This window comes from Pundamilia nyererei, unplaced genomic scaffold (assembly GCF_000239375.1).
Source record: "Pundamilia nyererei isolate P.nyererei 1_Seehausen unplaced genomic scaffold, PunNye1.0 scaffold00245, whole genome shotgun sequence".
NCBI lineage: Eukaryota > Metazoa > Chordata > Actinopteri > Cichliformes > Cichlidae > Pundamilia > Pundamilia nyererei.
Window position 1 is genome coordinate 12813 of NW_005187646.1, and position 19922 is coordinate 32734.

The window sequence follows — 19922 nt, forward strand, 5'->3', positions numbered from 1 at the left end:
ATACAGTGTTGTTATAATAATAATAATACTAATAATAATAATAATAATAATAATAATAATAATAATAACTACAGTAAGAACTAAAGAAGATCTTCCCAATTCTCGATGTAACCCGTTTAACTTGACCTACATTGTACCTTGTGACTTAAGTAGTTTTATTTACATTATGGTCAGATCTGTGCTATTATTCTCACCTTTTTTTTATATTTTATTACATAATGTACAGTAGGTATCCAGAAAATGTGGAGTGGACATACTGACCAGCATAAAGTCCTGCTGCCTGCTCCGATGGTAGCTGTATATGCACAGTGTCTCCTTTTCTTAATGGGAGTACAGCACTCCCTGAAGCCTGATCTAGCAATCCCTTTTTATACTCATCATAAGTGTACATAACTGGCTCATTATTCTTCATCAGTGCCACCCACACATTACTTCCTTTGCAGTGTACGTTGTAAGAAAAGTAGTAGATCCCTGGTATGCTACAGGTAAAAACACCATTCTGAGGACTGTAGTCCTGATTGCCATTGTGCAAGAGTTTGTCAAAGATGACAGGGGAACCCACAGGGGGGAATGGATTTGTGAGTTTAGCTGTGAATGCAGGCAGCTCAGGGCCATTTCCACCAATCTCACCTCCATTTGGGTTCTTGTAACCTTGTTTTTGGCCACTGTATGGGCCAGTCATAGGAAGGATCTGTCCAAGGTCAGGAAATGTAGCAGGTTGTCCAGGAGGTCCAGGGGGTCCAGGTTGTCCCGGTTGCCCTGGAAATCCAGGAGGACCACTGGGACCGGGGTTACCTTGTGGACCAACAAGACCTGTGGGTCCTGGGGCTCCCTCACCAGGATAGCCAGGTTTACCTGTTAAGCCTGCATCGCCTTTTCGTCCAGGAAGCCCAGGGGGTCCAATTGGGCCCCCTGGTCCTGCAAGCCCTGGAATACCTTGTGGTCCCTGGGGGCCTTTCTCTCCAGCCTGTCCTCCTTCTCCTCTTGTTCCTGTTAATCCTGCAGCACCAGGGGCACCAGATAAACCCCTAACACCAGCTTCTCCTTTTGGGCCAGTGGACCCTTGTAAGCCTCTTGGTCCTGGTTGCCCACCCTCTCCTGATCTACCAGGCTGTCCGGGAATCCCTGGAGGACCTGTCTGACCCTTTATTCCTGGATTTCCTCTTGGTCCTATGACACCATCATCTCCTTTTAATCCTGGGAAGCCAAGACTACCAGGAAGGCCTATTGGACCTGGTGGGCCAGGTATTCCACTTGAACCAGTGGGACCAATGACACCTGTGAGACCTGGGTGACCTTTATCACCTTTTGGACCTGGTGCTCCAGGAAGACCAGCATGTCCCTTATGACCCTTAGGTCCTGGAAACCCTGGTTTACCATAACCTGGCAAGCCTGGGTTCCCTGGTAAACCAGGGAGACCTGGTTCCCCCTTCCCTCCAGATACCCCCGGGTGCCCACTGAAACCATCTTTTCCTGGTTTTCCAATTCCTGGTACACCTGGTACGCCTGGTTGGCCTCTTTCACCAGGTGCCCCAGCCAGTCCTGGTTCTCCAGGAGAACCAGGCTTTCCTGGTATTCCTGGATGTCCAGGAAGACCATTCATACCAGGTTTACCAATGCCAGCAATGCCCACCTGTCCAGGTGGACCTGGTGGCCCACCAGGCCCTTTCAAGCCTGGAAAACCAGGTATACCAAGTCCTTTGTCTCCTTTGGGGCCTAGAGGACCAGGAAGCCCAGGCAGACCTTTTTGGCCAGGCTCCCCTAGAGGACCTCGCTGTCCTGGAAGTCCCTGATCTCCTGCTTTTGGAATCCCAGGGAGTCCTGAGGGACCTGGAAGTCCTGGAGGCCCAGGAGGTCCAGTTACGCCTACATCACCATTAGGACCGAGATCACCTTTTGATCCTGGTAATCCAGGTCCTCCAGGTTTTCCTGGCAATCCTGGCATACCAGGTTTTCCAACTCCTGGGTAGCCAGAAGGACCAGGAGGGCCTGGCTTTCCTGGTAAACCTGGCAATCCCTGTCCTGGAAGCCCAGGAGGGCCTTGTGGTCCTGGTGGTCCTGTTGGCCCTGGGGGACCTTGAATTCCTTGCAGTCCCTTTGGGAGACCTTTTACCCCTGGAACAGGAGGGCGTGGACCTTTAGCTCCTCTGGGAAAGGTTTGTCCTGTCAAGGAAAATACTAAAAGAGGTAAGTGTTGACCCACTAAATAATGATCTGACATGATCAGTTATCAGCAGTGTTGGGAAGATTACAGAATACATGCCCCAAAATGTATTTTGTAACATATTCCGTTACGTTACTCAATGAGAGTAACGTATTCTGAATACTTTGGATTACTTAATATATTATCATGCTTTTTTACAACTACATGAATGTCCTATTGCTTTGTGCGACATTACTATTACTATTATGGTTACTCGCCATACCAATAGCAACTAGATTTTTAAATCTTAATATAAAATGAGTAACAGTAGGGTGGACATTTGGTACGGCTGCACTTTTTGCAGTCATCTCGTATAGAAAACTATTCGGTGCATATATAAAACAGGTCCGTGGCTCTGAACCATAGTAAAGGGACCTGTGGCTAATATGTCGGGTTCCGTGTCGGGCTCGTAGCCGAAAACTAGCTTTACTTTGTTGTCTGGGTCAGCTTTGCTAGCGAGAGACAGAGAGGCGTTGAAAGGCTGCTCCAATGGAACTTATTGTTTTGGAGGAAAACACGAACACAGTGTACAGTGGAGTCTTAATAACGTACTTACAACTGAGCTCGTCAGGCACTCTTTTTGGCTGCTCACAGAGCAGAAACTGTTTAGATGTTTCTGCTCTGTGACAACTCGTACTTTTCCACTCACCTTTTTCTCCCTCCCTCGCTCACAGACACATAACGGGTATGGCAGTCCATTCTCCCTGCAGCACAGACTACACTGCCCATGAGGCTACATTCTTTAGGGCTATGCCTTTAATACTCTGGCCTATTGCCTTCATATTAAATCATTTTAAAAAATATTTCTTCACGTCATTATGAGACGCGAGATTGAGACACAGGCATTTGAGCCTCTTAATGTGTGTTTTGTTTGGGTTTCCACTGGTGTGGAATTACCAAAAATAGAGAGGGGATAGCCTAACATATGAAACAGGAAAAGAACGCCGTGTAATCCCTTTATTTCAACAAAGTAACTGTATTCTGAATACCACCTTTTTAAACAGTAACTGTAACGTAATACAGTTACTCATATTTTGTATTTTAAATACGTAACGGCGATACATATTCCGTTACTCCCCAACACTGGTTATCAGTAGTTAGTGATCGATGTTAACTAAAAAGATTTTAATACAGTTACTACTCACTGCATCTGAAAATGGATGACCCCTTATTAGGTCATTTGATTATAAATAAATGAACTAATAATGAACTAAAATAATTATTTACAGTGCTGTTGAAATAATGAAAACAGACATAATGAATCTATTGTAAAGTAAGTCGCAAAAGCACAGGAGCAAAGAAAACCAAGAAAAAAAAAGAAAGAAAGAAAATTCAAAACCAGGGAGCGCTCCATGTAAATAATTAATTTATTGTAGCAGTGCACTTAAGTTAATATCTTGTCAGTTTTACGCCATCTCCCCTGTATTTATAATGGAATTTGAAGGCACTTTTTAGTAAAAAGGTGTTAGTTAGTCAATGCAAAAAAGCTAAGAATTTAGTTCATGTCATATGTTGGAATATACAGATAAATATGTCGATGTCGATCTTACGTGCTGCACAATAATTTTTAATATTTAGTATTTACTGTTATATTCCCATAGATCATCGTAATGATGTTGTTTATTATATTGCTCTCTTTTTTTCTGCTTGTTTTCTCTTTTTTCTTTCTCAACAGGTGATCCAGGTGATTGATATATGTATTTTTTGTCTGCTTATTTTGTTGGTTTTTGTTTTTTTGCCCTTTATCACCATTCCTCTTCCCCTCTGTTTTTCTTTCCCTCTTTCTTTCTCCCCTTTCTTTTCCCCAGTCAAATCTGTCCTTTATTTAGCAGGTTAAAATAAAATAAACAACAAAAGGCGAATCAAATAGACCAATACGGCAAGGCTGGGTTGGTCGATTTGGTAAAGTAAATCCGTTGGGCATCTTTCTTTGCCTTTAGACAATAATTCTGGTGGCAAAAGAGCCAAACAGGACAGGCAAAAAAACCCAAAAGAATATATAGATAAATATGTAAAAAGGACCCATTGACGTATTTGATCTGTTTTACAGCAGGTTGTTAGTTTATTAATTATGGTATTAGAAAAGATGCAGGAGCTAAAAGTAATTTTTCACAAACATATTGAACTCACCTTTGCCATCTGTCAGTGGTCTCTCTTTACCCATGTGCAATGGCGGTTGAGGAAACTCTTGTCCATACTGAGGAAGTATTGGCATCTCATTCTCCAGAAACTGTTGCTGTGGATATGCATCATATTGTGGCAATGGCTGGGGCTGTTGGGGTGGCTGTTTATGTCCATAATACACCCCACCATGAGCAAGGTATAGTAAACATAGCTGTAACACTGTGATGAGAAGATAGAAAGAATGGAGGGATACAGCCACCATTTTCTGCAATTGAGAAACAAAAAGTGGAACTATAAGACAGATATAAAGATTTCAGTGAAATTAAATGAAAGCATCTACACACATGAAAAATCTTCGTATCTATCTTCATATCATATCTATATATCTCGTTAGCGGTATCCTTGAGGGTATCTTGAAGGTATCTTGATTCTTTAGATGAATATCAATTAGTTTCCAAAACCACTACACATCTTCCCATAAAATACAGAAAATGCTGTTTTGTAAAAGCAAATAAACTTCACAATTTGTATCACAAGTAAACAGCTTTATTGGTTGACATTGATACATATATTTGTATAATGAATGTATTATTTACTTCTAGGTAATTTACTTAATTAATGTGAATAGAGTTTGGTCATTTAGGGTGTCTTGTGCTACTCATCAATGGGATAAATGCTGTGCAAACAGCATTTAATTATTTAGAGAAGAAAATAATAATAATTAAGCCTATTAATGGTTTATGGCCATGCTCTTAAACCATACTGGTACATAGATGAATTCAAATGCCAGCTTTCAAGTGCTTACAAAATTCACTTGTCAAACCAAAGAAATCACCCAAACCCTCCACTGCACATATGTGACCTAGCTTAGATATCTTTTCAGAAACACTGTGTAAAAGCCTCCCACATCCTTGAAGTGATTCACACATACATATTATAATTAAGAGGCCCCACAGGGGATGTGGCCAGTTTTGAACATAATCTTTAATTCTTTAAACATGTCTGCGCTAAGGAGATCAGCTAAGCACTGCCAAAAGCACTGTGTGAAAATAAACACTGATGGGTGAATGCATGTTTTCCTCAGCTGCAGTGTTTGTGTGTCCTGAAACCGAACCAAAGAGATCAAACATTTTGGAAAGCTGCAATAACTGAAGGCTTGCTTACATTTTTTAGAGCAATTATTCTAAAAAGAAAGCTAAGTTGTGTTGGCTGGATGTTTCCAGGGGATTATTTTTAGAATGGAAATACTTATGTGTCTAGTTTCTCTGCAAAATCAGCATGTTAGAGATGTTAGGGTTGATTTGAATATGTTGCAGTAGCTATTGCACAGGTTGCCATCTACTGCATGGTTAACATTGAGATGTGGACACCCATTCAGATATGCACACTTACAGCCAGTTTGGAATCTTTGTACTGTGGGAGGGAACCCACACAGGAACAGGGGGAACAGGCAAGCTCTACACAGAGAGGCCCCAGCTGACTAGTGGACATAAACCAAGGACCCACTTACAGTGAAGTGACTGCACTTCTCATCTAACTATATACATATTTCAATATCAAATAATTAACTGCTAGAGAAAACTACCAGCAGAAGCTTTCAGAATCTTCTCTCCACCATTTTCTAAAAGCCTCATAATGTTATTGAACAATATCTACATATTTCAAGGTTATAAGTTTGATCCTGAGATAAGCCAAGAGGCAACATAATAGCTTAGCATGTAAAAAGTCTTCAGTAAAGTCTTTAGAGTTCAAGTTCGAGTCTGTGTGAGTGTCGATCTCCAGTAATTGAAAAAACTACTAAAAAGCACTCAAAGACAGAAAGAGTCTTGGATGTGCTTCAGACGATTTTGACATTGTGCATTCAACATTCAAACTACTGTGCTTACAAAATACCAACACACATAACACAGCACCTTTTGCAGTTTGGTGCCTAAAAGTCTAAAAAAACCTCAAAAAACCTAATCTTGATTCCTCTGTCCTTGCAAATTTTAGACCTATTTCTAAGGTCTCGTTTCTGTCATTTCAGTGTCCCGATAAAGTCAAGACTTGAATGGCGTAAATGTTCTTAATCTTAACAAGGAAAAAAAAGTGATCATCTTTGGACCAAGCTGTAATTCCAGTACCCCAGATCTTGACCTGCGCAGTTTAGTACCTTTTGCTAAACCGCATGCAAAAAATTTGGGGGTTATACTGGATAATAAGTTTACCTTTAAGAAACAAATGAACTCTGTTGTACAGCGGTCCTTTTTAAAATTGAGGCTCTTATCCAAGGTGAGATCATTCTTATCTTTTATCTTTGATGTCATTTGTTACTGTGTAATTTTTATCTTTGTACAGCACTTTGGTCAACATTTTGTTGTTATTAAATGTGCTATATAAATAAAAAATAAAGTAAAGTAAAAGGCTAATTAAAAAACTTTAAAAGGGGGAGTTACTGTTTGAGGACTGCTTGTCAGTTTGGACAGTCAAAAGCTTAACTGTCAGTTTGGAGAAATTTGGAGGTTCTAAGTTCAGGCGTTCACAGATTTTTCGAAGGATAACAGTGAGAGTAAACAGTGAAAAGAACACCTCAAGTGTAGCCTGGAAGTACTAAAGCTAAAGCTTACTGAAGCTGGGTTTGATTCTTATCAGAATTTGGTAATTTATGATGTCTTGGATCTAAATGCTTCAAGAAAACCAGTTTAAATATGTGATTAAACAGCACATATAGACTAGAGATTAATTTTGAAAGGAAAGAGTGAAACTCTAGTCCGGTCAAATAGGTCAGACTGCTTGAAGCTGTGGAGTCTGTTCTTATGAGAGCTGTTATAGTTTGAAGCACAATACCAACAATGAAATGTTCAGAGAAAAACCTAAATGCCATAAAACTCACAGTTAACTGAAAGTTAATTAAAAAAACAACAACATTAAGAATAAAAAAGATCACACTTAAACACTGCAACACTGATTCACAACCACTCCTGAAGTGAACTTTTGCTTCAGAACTGATATGATCATAACTGAATGACAAATTGTAATGAATTCTGTATCACCTTTTTGTTTTTCAAAGAAGAACATGGCCTTTAATATCACTGACTGTAACTAACTGTCAGAACTAGCAAAACATTTGGGATGAAAATGTCTGTTTAGGTTTGTTTGCCTCCCCTGTTTGTGGAGGATCAGTTCACTCATTATTTCTTTGCCTTTTGTGGATTAAACCTCAGAGGGAAGCAACAACAAACACACCTAATTTATGAAACTTTTTCAGACTTATGGTTTGTGCTTGAACCCCAAATATTTAACAAAGTAAAATACAGCTATATACGCAAACTGCCCCTAATCTAACTATTTCTTTATGTTTAAAGTTCATAGTGGTCACAGGAAGACCAAGGTAATAGGAAAGCCTGTAAGGAAGATTGTTAGAAGACTGGTTGGTGGTTCTATATATTTGGTGCAATTTTTAGATTCAACACCTGAAGTAAAAAATTGAAGAACAACTGAAAGTGCCGTGTGTATAGCTGTTGGAAAGCATTACTATGAAGCAGTTGCTGCTGCTACTACCCTAATGTAACCCATCAACACTGACCGATATCAGTTATCAGTTATTTATGCCATATGGGTAATAACCCATATGGCATAAATAACTGATAACTGATATCGTTAATATTTAAGTAAACTTCCTCAGCATTCAAACTTTGTGTTTCTTTCATGTCAGTGCACTCACATATATTTGTTACCCAAATGCTCTGTTGTTTGGCTAAAGCTAACTTGGGCAAAGATATACGTAAATACATGGAAATCAATGGGTAAGGTCTATGACAAGTTACAGAGATATCACCCCAATTAGAGAAACCACCTGAGTCAAAACATGGGGAAGCACCCGTTACATTTGTGCAGCTGGTTCATGGAGGAAAGAGACGTAGGTCATAATGTGGAACAAAGTGTTAAATACAGTGAAAGTGGGACCACTGCAGCCATTATGCATGCCTTTTTATATTTGTTCATGCATCTTCCTTGTCGTGAGCAAATGTTTCTACCAGTGCACTACTGGGCTGTTTTTGGAGGACTGCACACAAACAGTTCTGTGTTGGTTGCATACCCATAGTCCTTTCCTCTGTGTACTCAAAGACCTATGCAATGGTTCCATAAATCCACCCTTAGGCACAAAATATTTGAAAACTCACTGTTGGAACATTTAATTTAAATAGTCATTAAAATTCCAGAGTTTCAGCTGCTGTTTTACATTTTTAATGAATTTCTTCCAGAGAAAAAAAGAACAGACCGCTTCAATAAAAAACGATTTGCCAACTGACTGAATTTCAGTCATGTCAGCGTTTTAATGTCACATTTTAGGCGAGACAATCTTTTGCTTTTCGTGCATCTCCAAACATTCAATCTTGGAGCAAAATCACTTGTTTAATCTTTTTCAGCTATAAAGCCAGCAGGAGACTGATCCTCAAATATTGAGCTTCTAAGCAGAACATGGTTTCACACGCTGGGAATTTGCTCTGCAGACAAAAAAGGAACACATGTTTGGCAAGGAAATAACAAAGAGGACCTCCAAGGATATGCCACTCTTCATGGCTCAGAGACATAAAGCATACAAAAACATACCCAGTTTTAACGGGTTGGTTTGCTGCAAAGCAAACAACCCAAGTACATGTTATGCTCGGCTAAGTTCTTTATTATTATTTTTCTTCCTTGGCATTGCCTCCCCACACCATTTCTCATAGTGAGCAAAAATTAGCTGTGAGGCGACTGATTCTATGCAGTTTTAGTTTAGGTTTTACCGTTTTCAAACAGTTAATTAACAATTTGTTGCAAAAACATCATAAAAATTCCTTCCTATTCTCCCCATTGGGTACACCTGTGGCTAAACACTATTGGGTACACTTAGCAGACCATATCAGTAAGTACACCTGTCACTGGCCGGCCACTTTTTAGGCACATCTGTATACACACTACGACTGTTTTGTATAAAGTATACACATGTCTAGCCAAATTTTGAAGAGGTGGCAACAGACAATATTTGGTAGGACATGTTGTGGCAGATCTTTTATACAATATATATAATTTATTTATCCAGATAAAAGGTATTATTGAGATTAAAAATGGCTTTTCCAAGTGGCAAGTATAGTATAACAAATTATGGAAATGAACACAACTGACATTCAATACAGGCAAGTGCACACAAACATCCGAATCAAAACGCAAGCACGGTCCACTCTACACCAGTGTTGTGGTGCTGTGATACAGTTGAAGAGTTTATTGAAGCTTATTAACTTATTGTGTCACGCTGTCAGGGTAGCTGCCCTTAATTATACAGCTAGCCTTTATTTACAGACGGTCGATATCATCAGTCATTTTTTGGTTTACAGACGGTTTAATGGGAAAGCAATTGGAGCGTCTAGACCACAGACTAAATTGCAATAAGTATTGAATTCTAATGACATTGCACTATGTGTTTAGCTTTGATACTTGAGTACCTTGCGTGGCAAACATTATAACACAACAAATAAAGAAACCTGAATCATTTTGTTCTGGGTTATTACACTTTTCCCATCACAACGGCTGCAGTAAAATTCTCATGTATTTGCTTTCCACCTTCGTTTTAAGATTTAAGAGGGACAGCTTCTCCCGGCACAACGAAAGGTTTGCAATTCTTTATCAAGAAGCATGTAGTTATGAGGTGCTTAAAGTAAAAGCACACGCTCTAATAATGACACTTTTGCGACACAATCATTGTTTCTGACAAAATTATTGGACAGAGTTTAGTCTAGTCAGGAAACTAGGCATGACCATTATGCATTCACAATTATGTTTCACAGTGAACCTGACAAAAGCTGCAGATGAAAAACAATTACTCTCAAACATCTTTTTTCAACACAATATGGTCTTGCTGTGTCCCTGAACGAATAGCTTGACAATAAATATTTCCTCTCTGCAACAACAACCAAATAGAATCCACTTAGAATCCCTTCTATGATTTAAACTTTCCCCTTGTGCATGACCTCAGCTTTGATGAAATCTCTTCAGACACCTCCACACCCGGCACTCGATGACAATCTCATGCAACAAAGACTACTCGGCCCACTGTGGCTCCTGGTTCCTCTCAGCCTCTTTGCCAATACATACAACCGCAGCTGGCTTTGCCTGGTGATGAGCCACCAGTCTTTTATCACCTCTAGATTGGCTTTGGAAATAATCACATTTCCATTTCTCCTCTGGGTTCCTCTCCTGACTTATTCCAGATGTGGGGAATCTATTGCTTGATAAACAAACGGTGAGGAACAGAGGCATGTCATTGCTTATAGACACGGGTGCCAGTCTTAATTGCCTGTGGTCGGGCTTGGCTTTTGTACTTTAAACAGAGGGTCCTTCTTTTCCAATAAGAGTGGGAAACTAACTGTGCTGCAGGATATAAAGAAAACTTTTGAAATTTCAACACCAATGATACATACTGATCATTGACAGAGAAGCCTTTGTGTGCAAGTGTCAAGGCTACAAATTAATGCTGAATGGCTGAGACCATTGTTAGTGAACAAATCCAAATGCAAGAGAAAAACTTCAGAATTTTAAAACAATTTCAAAACAATATCCAGAAGCTAACTGAGCAGGATTTATACTGGCATAATGGACATATTGTCATTTTGGCTGTAAGATTAAAAAAATAATTGTCATCTTTCAGGAACCATTGGAATTTTTCTCTCGAGCCTAAAATGGTTGAGGAGTACAGTAATGTGAAGCGGTAACAACTAGGCAGAGCTTTTTTCTGTCCATGTTCAGATATCAGTACCTTGTGAATGCCTTGTACAACCATGATACTTCAAATATTTATACATTTATAAATAAAGTGTTAAGCTCTATTAATGCTAAACAATATGTACTGAGCCCTGCGACAGACTAGCGACCTGTCCAGGGTGTACCCCGCCTCTCGCCCCATGACAGCTGGGATAGGCTCCAGCGCCCCCCGTGACCCTGAAAAGGATAAGCGGAAGCAAATGAATGGAATATGTACTGAGGTTTTCCAGACATCCTCTGACAGTGTGGTGTTAACTTATCCAACATTTTGGATGCATTGCAATCATGGTCACAATGTAGGATCAAGGGAATGAAGTGAACAAGGCCCCATTACACAAGCCTAGAGACTGGTCTGCAACCATCTGGCAACCACTAGTCATTAGGAAAACAATAAGTACTCCCTGATTGGTTGTGAGTAGCTGCTAGAACTTGATGTCAATTGCAGGGAAAGTAATGAAGTCCTAGTGTAGGTATGCAAGCTTACAGACAACAGTGACCCCTTGGCAACTTGTTGCTAGAGGAAATTCTCCAACTGGTTGGCAAAAACTTCCTTCTGGTTGCTTTGGTTGCTAGCTTATTTTGTTGCAGTTGTAGTTTGATTGGAAGTGATGGACATGATGGCAAGCACCATCCGCCTACACTCCGAGCTATAGTGAAACAGTGAAAACCACAAAAGAAACTGGAAATGGAGACTGCTTGCCTTCAAATTAAACGTTGCACCTTTTTAAAAAAAGGTGCATCATACTTTTTCAAGCTTTACTACAAACATGAAAAACTATAGGCAACCGTTACAACCTGCTAGGAATCAAAGCAATCACCATGAGGTTCTTGGTGGTGCACCTTGTTTGCATTCGATTTCCCCTGACAGCCAGCAACCCCTGGAAATCACTGCCAACCATTTGGGGAGTACACTAATAGCAATAGTCCAATATGGTGGACAACGTTCAAGCATTGTGCACATGATGCCACGTGAGAAAATTAGTCCAGACATATTTTTACATTTCTAGGAAGACATTGCTATCTTCAGCAAAACAATGCCAAACTTCACTGTGCATCATTTCCAAGAGCATGACTAAACATAAGTAAAGAAAGTACTATGCAGTAATACTGATGGGTTAGGAAGCTCTTAGTGTCACAAAGGTTCCTCTCTTTTTATCTGGACAGGTCACCATAGAAACTTTGACTAGGTCAAAGTGAATTTAGGATTGTTGAATGTGTCTTTTGTCCTGTCTTCCTCTTTTCATCCCCAACTGGTCACGGCAAATGGCTGCCCCTCCCCGAGACTGGCTCTGTCTGGGGTTTCTTCCTGTTAAAAGGGAGTTTTTCCTTCCCACTGTCACCAGGTGCTTGCTCAAAGGAGTCATCTAATTGTTAGGGTATGACTCTATTATTGTAGGGTCTTTACAATGCAATGTAAAACACTTTGAGGCAGGCTACTGTTATTGTGATTTGGTGCTATATAAATAAAATTGAATTGAATTGAAGTTAACATAAAGAAAGCATGAAATGATCTGGCTCATGATTCAGGCTTCAGCATCATGCTTTATTTCATTTCAACAACCCAGCCATGGGGATTTCACTACCTGAGCTCCAGCAGACCCAAGAACAATACAGATGTTGTTCTCTTCAACTGACCATTTTTTTTTTTAAATAGACTGAGTCAAAACACACTAAAATATGAACATCGCTTTTGGACGGTCAAAACAAACCCATCTGACCTCGTAAGACACAATATTCTCATACAATAATGTGTGTAACAATTCTGTCAGTGTAATGTGGAAACGCTTTTCAGCTCCTACACACAAACACAAAGGAATGCAACAATCAGCTGACAGGAACACGAGCGCCAAGACGACATCTGGGGAATGTACCTGAGTATACGTGTGACCCACTGCATGAATTTATGTGAGCTGATGCTAACCTTTATAAGAAAAACACTCCACCTCTACAGTCTCAGTCTGGAGTACTCACACTGTGGGTATGCTTAGAGTTTCTGCAGACAAGGACAACAACACACACCTGAAGCCAAAAACAACTAACTCACTGTATCCAAAACCATGATAGGAAAATAAAGTCAAAACAGCTCTACTAATAATTATATCTATCAGACAGGACCTGTAGTGAGGCAAGTGGCTCAATAGAGGGTGCCAAACTACATTACTACTCAGATTTTCAGTTCATCAATACAGTCTATTTTGTTTACTTGCCTTTTTCACAGGGTGGATACTGGCTGTAGCTCAGGTGGCAGAGCAGGTCAGCCATTAATCTGAAGGTTGGTAGTTTGATCCCAGGCTGCCTCCTGGCGGCATGCCAAATATCCTTGGGCAAGATACTAACCCCGTGTTTGCCTACTGGTGGTGGTCAGAGGGCCCGGTGGCGCCAGTGTCCGGCAGCCTCGCCTCTGTCAGTGCGCCCCAGGGCGGCTGTGGCTACAATGTAGCTTGCCATCACCAGTGTGTGAATGGGTGAATGACTGAATGTAGTGTGAAGCGCTTTGGGGTCCTTAGGGACTAGAAAAGCGCTATACAAATGCAGGCCATTAGTCCAGTGGGGTAAGAAAAGATATCCTGGCAAAGGCTGCTTTTTAATAATAAGATTTATTTTTGTTGTTTATCATAATTTATACTAAGTTTTGTGCATCATCATCATCCCCATTTTCCTCCTTGTTATTCTCCAAGCCTGTGCTGCTTTTCTCTTTTGTTTTCACTCTAAGCAGCTGATTCATCTCAGCTCAATCATCATGTAACTTTTTGATCATTTCTCCCTCTTCCTGCTCATCTTCATAGTGAGAATATTAACTTTCCCCCCTAAGCAGTGAGTTAAAAAATGAAGAAAAATGGGTGTGAATGCTTCCCCAGCTCAGCTTCCTATCTCTCCATCTTTGCTAACTTTGCTTTCTTATATATATATCTTTCAGCTTTTGCCATTGATGTCACATCTACACACAGCCTCAAATCCCACAATGCATGGATGTAGCACCTGGATGCATTTTTAATTGCTCACCGCTCACTCTATCCTTTGAAAAGCCTTGCACATACACCCACGCAGTCCACCCGACCTCATCACCCATCTCACTGACATATTTTTCCCTCTCCTGCAGTTGTAGGAACCACAAGTCACAGAGTGCCTGCCCACAATTTTCATTTCAGGGCAAAAACTGGAGTGGGAGGAGAATTATTTTCCTATTAGCTTTTGAGTTCTGTCAAAACAGAGTATCTGATGTCAGTGGACAGCAACTAATAGCAACCCAGACCGAAGAGGCACTTTAGGTTGTTTCCATGTTTAAAGAAAATGAAATTCAATGAGAAGAAAGGATGAGAACGTTTATGTTTGGATCTTATCGAATTTGATTTAAATAGGGAAGATTTATAGGTACAGCAACAAAGAAATGCTTGCATCAGATTTAGACTTTTCCCTTCAACTTTGTGCGGTCTCTGGCGCAATCTTTCTTGGTCTCCCTCGTATTTAGCTGGTGCTAAAAATGGACCCGTGAAAGAATATTTTTAAAAGCAATAACAATGTTTGGCTAATAATCAGATCTGATCAGTAATACTGTGCTAAAACCACAGACTCCACTGGAGAATTCTGCAGCTGCATAAATAGATTTCCAGTTATGAGCAAATCAGGGAACAGCACACCCTGTGTTGCCTCTGTTTTTCCAATTTCCAATCAGATACTATATTTACTCAAGCACTAATGTTTGTGCTTTTCTACTTACTATTTCAGTGGGAAATATCGTCCAGTGTAGAAGAACAGAAGTTCAGCTGTCACATTTCAGATGTCCACAGTAAACTTTCCATCCAGATGTAGTGCATATTTGAAAAAAAAACTGGAGTTTTTCCACTCGCTTTGTTTTTAAAATGCAAATTTTAAACATGCGCGAAACAGGTGGTTGGAAAGTTGATAGCACCAAATGGTGATTTCCCCTCGTGTCTTCACACATGTTTTCATTTAAATACTGTGGAAAGCAAATGAGGTCAAATATAACATTTCACAAAAAAAACCCAACTTAACAATAAAAATCTTAAAAATAATATAGACGTGACATATATATTATTTTAACCCTTTAGATGCATTTTGTTCTTTTTTGTAAAAGCATGGAGAGGCCTGACTCTTAAAAAAATGGATCAAACGGCTACAAAAGCAAAAGGTTACTTGCGCACTGATTTTATAGCTTGTAGCACCTTTAGTTGCAATAACTAACTAACTAAATAAAGTAATAAAGTAACAGTTTTCTTTTTGACTTAAACAGTCTGTCACATCATTGTGGGCCAATTCTAGACCCCTCTTTTTTTTACAAAGTTTGTTCAGGATATTGAGATTTGGAAGCATTCATGTATGCACAGCTCTCTTAAGGTTCTACCACAGCATGCCTGCACTTTGACCGACCCATTGTGACACCTTAATTGTTTTTTTTTTTTTTATCAGCCATTCTGTTATAATTTTGCTGCTGTGCTTGGGATCATTGCCCTTTTTTATGTCTGAATTTGGATTAAGCTTTAGCTGTCCAAAGACAGATGGTCTCACATTTAAGTCCATACAGAGAAGTTCATCGTCGTCTTAATGACTGCAAGGTGCCGAATTCCTGTGGCTGCAAAACGAACCCAAATCATCACTTGGCCACCACTGTGATGCGTTTGATATTAAGTGTTCGTGTTGATATGCTTTGTTTGCTTTTGTGCATTAGGGATTATGCCAAACATCTCCATCCATTAGGTTTACAACACCAGAAGTGTTTTTTTTAGAGAGAAGACACTTTCTCCTGGAAACCCTACTAAACAATTCACACTTGTTTAATTTTTTTCTAATCGTGTTATCATGAACTTTAACATTTAACATGCTAACTGAGGCCTGTAGAGTCTGTATTTCTTGTGTTTGTTGTAGTTTCTTTAAGAGTTGTGTGGTCTGACCTTAGGGTGAATTTGCTGAGAAGACTGTCTTTGAGTTGACAAAAACGGAATGCTCCAGACCAGCAAACAATTTTTGAGATACTTACCTTTGTAATTCCTACAAAAGCAGTAAGTTTACTGCATAGAGAACTGTAAAAACTCTTTTTCACATGCTTGTTAATGTTCAAGCCATGCTTATGGCAAGAACATCAGACTCTAATTTCTGTCAAGCCTTCATAATGTAAATTCATAACTTTTACTATGTTTTATTGGTGTTTCTACTTAAATACACCTCTGAAAATGTGCTGGTAAAGACCCAAACATGCCAAGTTCTGTCCTCAAACTGACGTCAAAAACCACAGAAGGTTTCCAACATGTTAAGATGAATGGTTTTGCAATATAGTACTGAGGATATTAAAATCACGAGCACAATTCGGTATATGATCCCTTCCAGAGGAGTAGTAATTGCTGTAGTTTGGAGGTTGGGAGCAGTCTAATATTTAAAAATGACTGGGTGGTGATTATATGTTGCTTTGGGTTGTATTTGGGTTTTATCACCAGCAATTTCATTTTGATGGTTTCCTCTACCTCTACAGTTGATCAATCATTGAATGCACTCATATCAATTTTACTGCAATCATAAAGTGGGCTGGGGAGCATTTACGGCTTGATGTGACATGCATACATCGCCTGTACTGGTGACATGACAACAGCCAAGGGAAGCTTAATGTGTTATACAGTCACACCATAAAATATGCCACTCATGGAAAAAATATGTTCCTCCCTTTTCCTACTTCCAGATGTTTTCACAGCACACTATTTATGAGGGATCATAAGAACTAGGACTCCTTCTACTTAGGAGTTTAGATAAGAGTCACTTTGTAATAAATCTGCAAAATTTAAAGCTGGAACTACAAAGTGGTGTTTTGAAACAGAGCTACCACCTGTGGCTTTGAAAGAAAGTAAAGCGTGTCAGGACAGCAGCTAATGTGGAACCATTAACAGTATCTGTATTTGATTAACACTGTAAGATTGCCATAAAGTGAACCTGATTTCATCATTTGAGACATTTCTATGGCTGCAGTACTCTGCACAGTAGCACGAGACCATTTGGACACATGGCCTGAAATCACAGAGGCTGCAGCTGTGGGATCAAGAGGCACATTCCCTCAGAGCTGCATAAATACTTCCTGTTTGGTAGGTGAGAACTGCAAAGGAGTCAGACTCGGAGAGGAGAGCTGTCAAGAGACATTAACAGAGTAATAAATATGTGAAATCACAGCATGCTCACAGATACTCCTAGCAAACAAGATGAAGTATCCCTTAAATAGTGGAATAATTTGACCTAAAATACAGCCAAATAGCTGATAAATAGCTTGATTTCTGTTCACTGTAAGAAATGGTTACAGAAATATTTCACCATTTTGGGAAATATTGTGATTTTTGATGAAAGTTTGATGCAAACACTGAGAGTAAAGTAAATATGAAAGCTAGCAAGAGCATTAGCTTAGTACAAAGACAAGAGGGGGCAGCTAGCTTGGTTATGTTCAAAGATTAAAAAAAAAACTTCATATTTTAAAATCTTACTACAGCAATTTTTAAAGGAACTTTGTCACATTGCATACACATTGTTGCTTACAGACACATATAAAGGGTTTTTTAAATATATGTTTTCAGTCTTTTTTCCAAACTACGCTAATAGCTGCTTCAGATTTAGCATTTAGCAAAGAGTTGCGACTCTTCATCAAAAAGCCACCAAAATACATTTTCTTTACTATTTGGCAGCATGTTGTAACAGTTTTAAATGCCGAAGCTTTTCTGGGGCCAAAAAACTCAAGTGCTCACTTGAGCAGATACAGCGACATCCTGGCCCTTGGACGCAAACACTAACCCTCCCAAAAAAACCCAAACTGACCACATTTGCGACGCTTCAAACAGTCTCATTCTCAAAATCCAAACTTTTTAAGTAACTTAAAACTGATCTGCAGATTCAGTTGAACTTTATTACAAATTTCCTCTTCTGACAACATAACAAATGCAGTCCTAGAAAAACAATGAAAAACACATGCAAGCTTCTTGGATGTCTGTTAGGTCCAGACATGTTATTGCTAAGGAAAAATGGTTGATCATCTTATCTTGATGTGAGCTGTCTGGACCTCTTTATATCCACAGCTTATTAAATTACCAAAACCCATATTAACAGTTGTAGTTTATTAATATAAATATATAACCCTAGATACGGGTGCTGCTTTTAAAGAATGGTACATGAATTTCACATCTCCCACTTACAAAACTTATCGCCTCAGTCATCACACAAGTCTGTATAGCTCATTACATGTGCGGCTCTGCTGGCACCAAATTAATCTGCTTTAATGCCACTTTTGCAGTGTAAAATTTTTTGAATGAACCCAAACAACTTCATCTTTGACATATTTAACATGATCATAACATGGACACATGATTTCTTTACACTTTACGGACAGGTGCACATTGAGATTTAATGTACTTAAACTATGCTGAGAGGATAAAGATACAATAACTCTGATCGCTTTGCATCGTGTCATTTTGAACCACCACATCAGAAAATTTATTTTAAAGTCTGGCTTGCAGTATGAAACTCTGAAAACCTTCACTTCTGCATGACAGTGAAGAAGAAGACAACGAAGAAGAAGAAGACAAAGAAGAAGCAGAAGAGGTTTTCTAAAAGAAAATTTAATGAAGCATAAAAATTTCCGTCTCCAGCCCGCAGCACCAGTGTTCTGCTGAGGAGACTTTTTTCTTAAATCCTGTTTCCTCTTATTTATGCGGGACAGATTACTGCTCAAAAGCTCTTAACACCTAAATCTTCTTATCCATAAACACAGGAGGAAAAAGTGCATGTTTTTCCTGTCCTGAAAAACATGCACCTAAACTTTCTAAAATGTCAAGGCATTCCACTAACTGGTGCTAAATCCTGCCGAGACGCTGCACTGTGCATTTATTTTAACAAGCTTAAGCCCAGGTTATTCTTCCCAGGTGTCTCTTTTGGATTTTCTTTTCTTTCTCCCTCTTTCTCTGCATTGGGAAAAATGTCAGATGTGATCTGCGGAGACATCTCAGCCCATTCTTCACAGCTGTGAAGTAGGATGTCTTATGATACATTTACTTGCTTCTCAGTTTCCATGTTCCTTTGCATGTGCAATCCCAAAAGGCAAAAAAGAAAAATGATCCAATCTCTGCCTTGCAATCAGACGACCATGCCAAAGCAAAACCAAATCAAAATGAACACATTTAACTATAAGACTTGATGATGCATCACTTACCTTTGTGTGTGCTGCTGCTGTGGTATCACTGAGCTTTTAAGGAGTTTGTGACAGACGCTGAACAGCAGCACTGGTGAGGGTTTGGCTTTTATCTACAGGTGGGTGGAGCTGCACAGGCTGAGAGCACAGAGGAGCTGGATCTGTGCACGAGGAGAGACGGGGGGAAGAAAACAGGATCTGTGTGAGAGAGAAACCACTACTGGAACTCCATGTTTGCAGCATTAAGAGGTTATTATACACAGAAACAAAGTGAGGGGAAAGAAGAAACCCAATCAGCTGCACGAGGAGGAAGATTCTCGTTTGACTTGGACCTCTCAGTGCATTCTTTGCATGGAGAAAGATTTAAGGGCAGGGTCTTACTCTGGTTAGCCAATGCTAGCTGAGGTTAGGCTCTAGCTGAGTGGGGAGGTTTTTGTGGCAACCAAAGTGCACACACAGTAGTTGATAAAACAACCTTACCACAAAGGACTATTTAGAAACTGGTCAAATTGTTCACATTTCTACTTTTTAAGGACTTTTGAGACAACATAAGAGAGGATATGAAGCTACTTAACATTGGAATTGTGTTTTCTTATTTAAAATAAAAGCAATAATCAAACAGATCTATTAGTATAAAACTCCTAC

At 39.6% G+C, this 19922-nt stretch overlaps 1 protein-coding gene across 1 annotated transcript; it reads right to left on the bottom strand.

The window, feature by feature from the left end:
* Positions 1-63: 63 nt before the first annotated feature.
* Positions 64-19356, bottom strand: LOC102212482 (collagen alpha-1(VIII) chain-like). Its single transcript, XM_005749442.2, has 3 exons — positions 19299-19356; positions 4334-4592; positions 64-2163 (listed from the first exon to the last, which is right to left on the bottom strand). Exons 2-3 carry the CDS (start codon positions 4587-4589, stop codon positions 212-214), a joined length of 2208 nt encoding a protein of 735 aa, XP_005749499.1. The 5' UTR covers positions 4590-4592; positions 19299-19356; the 3' UTR covers positions 64-211.
* Between the last annotated feature and the right edge of the window lie 566 nt (positions 19357-19922).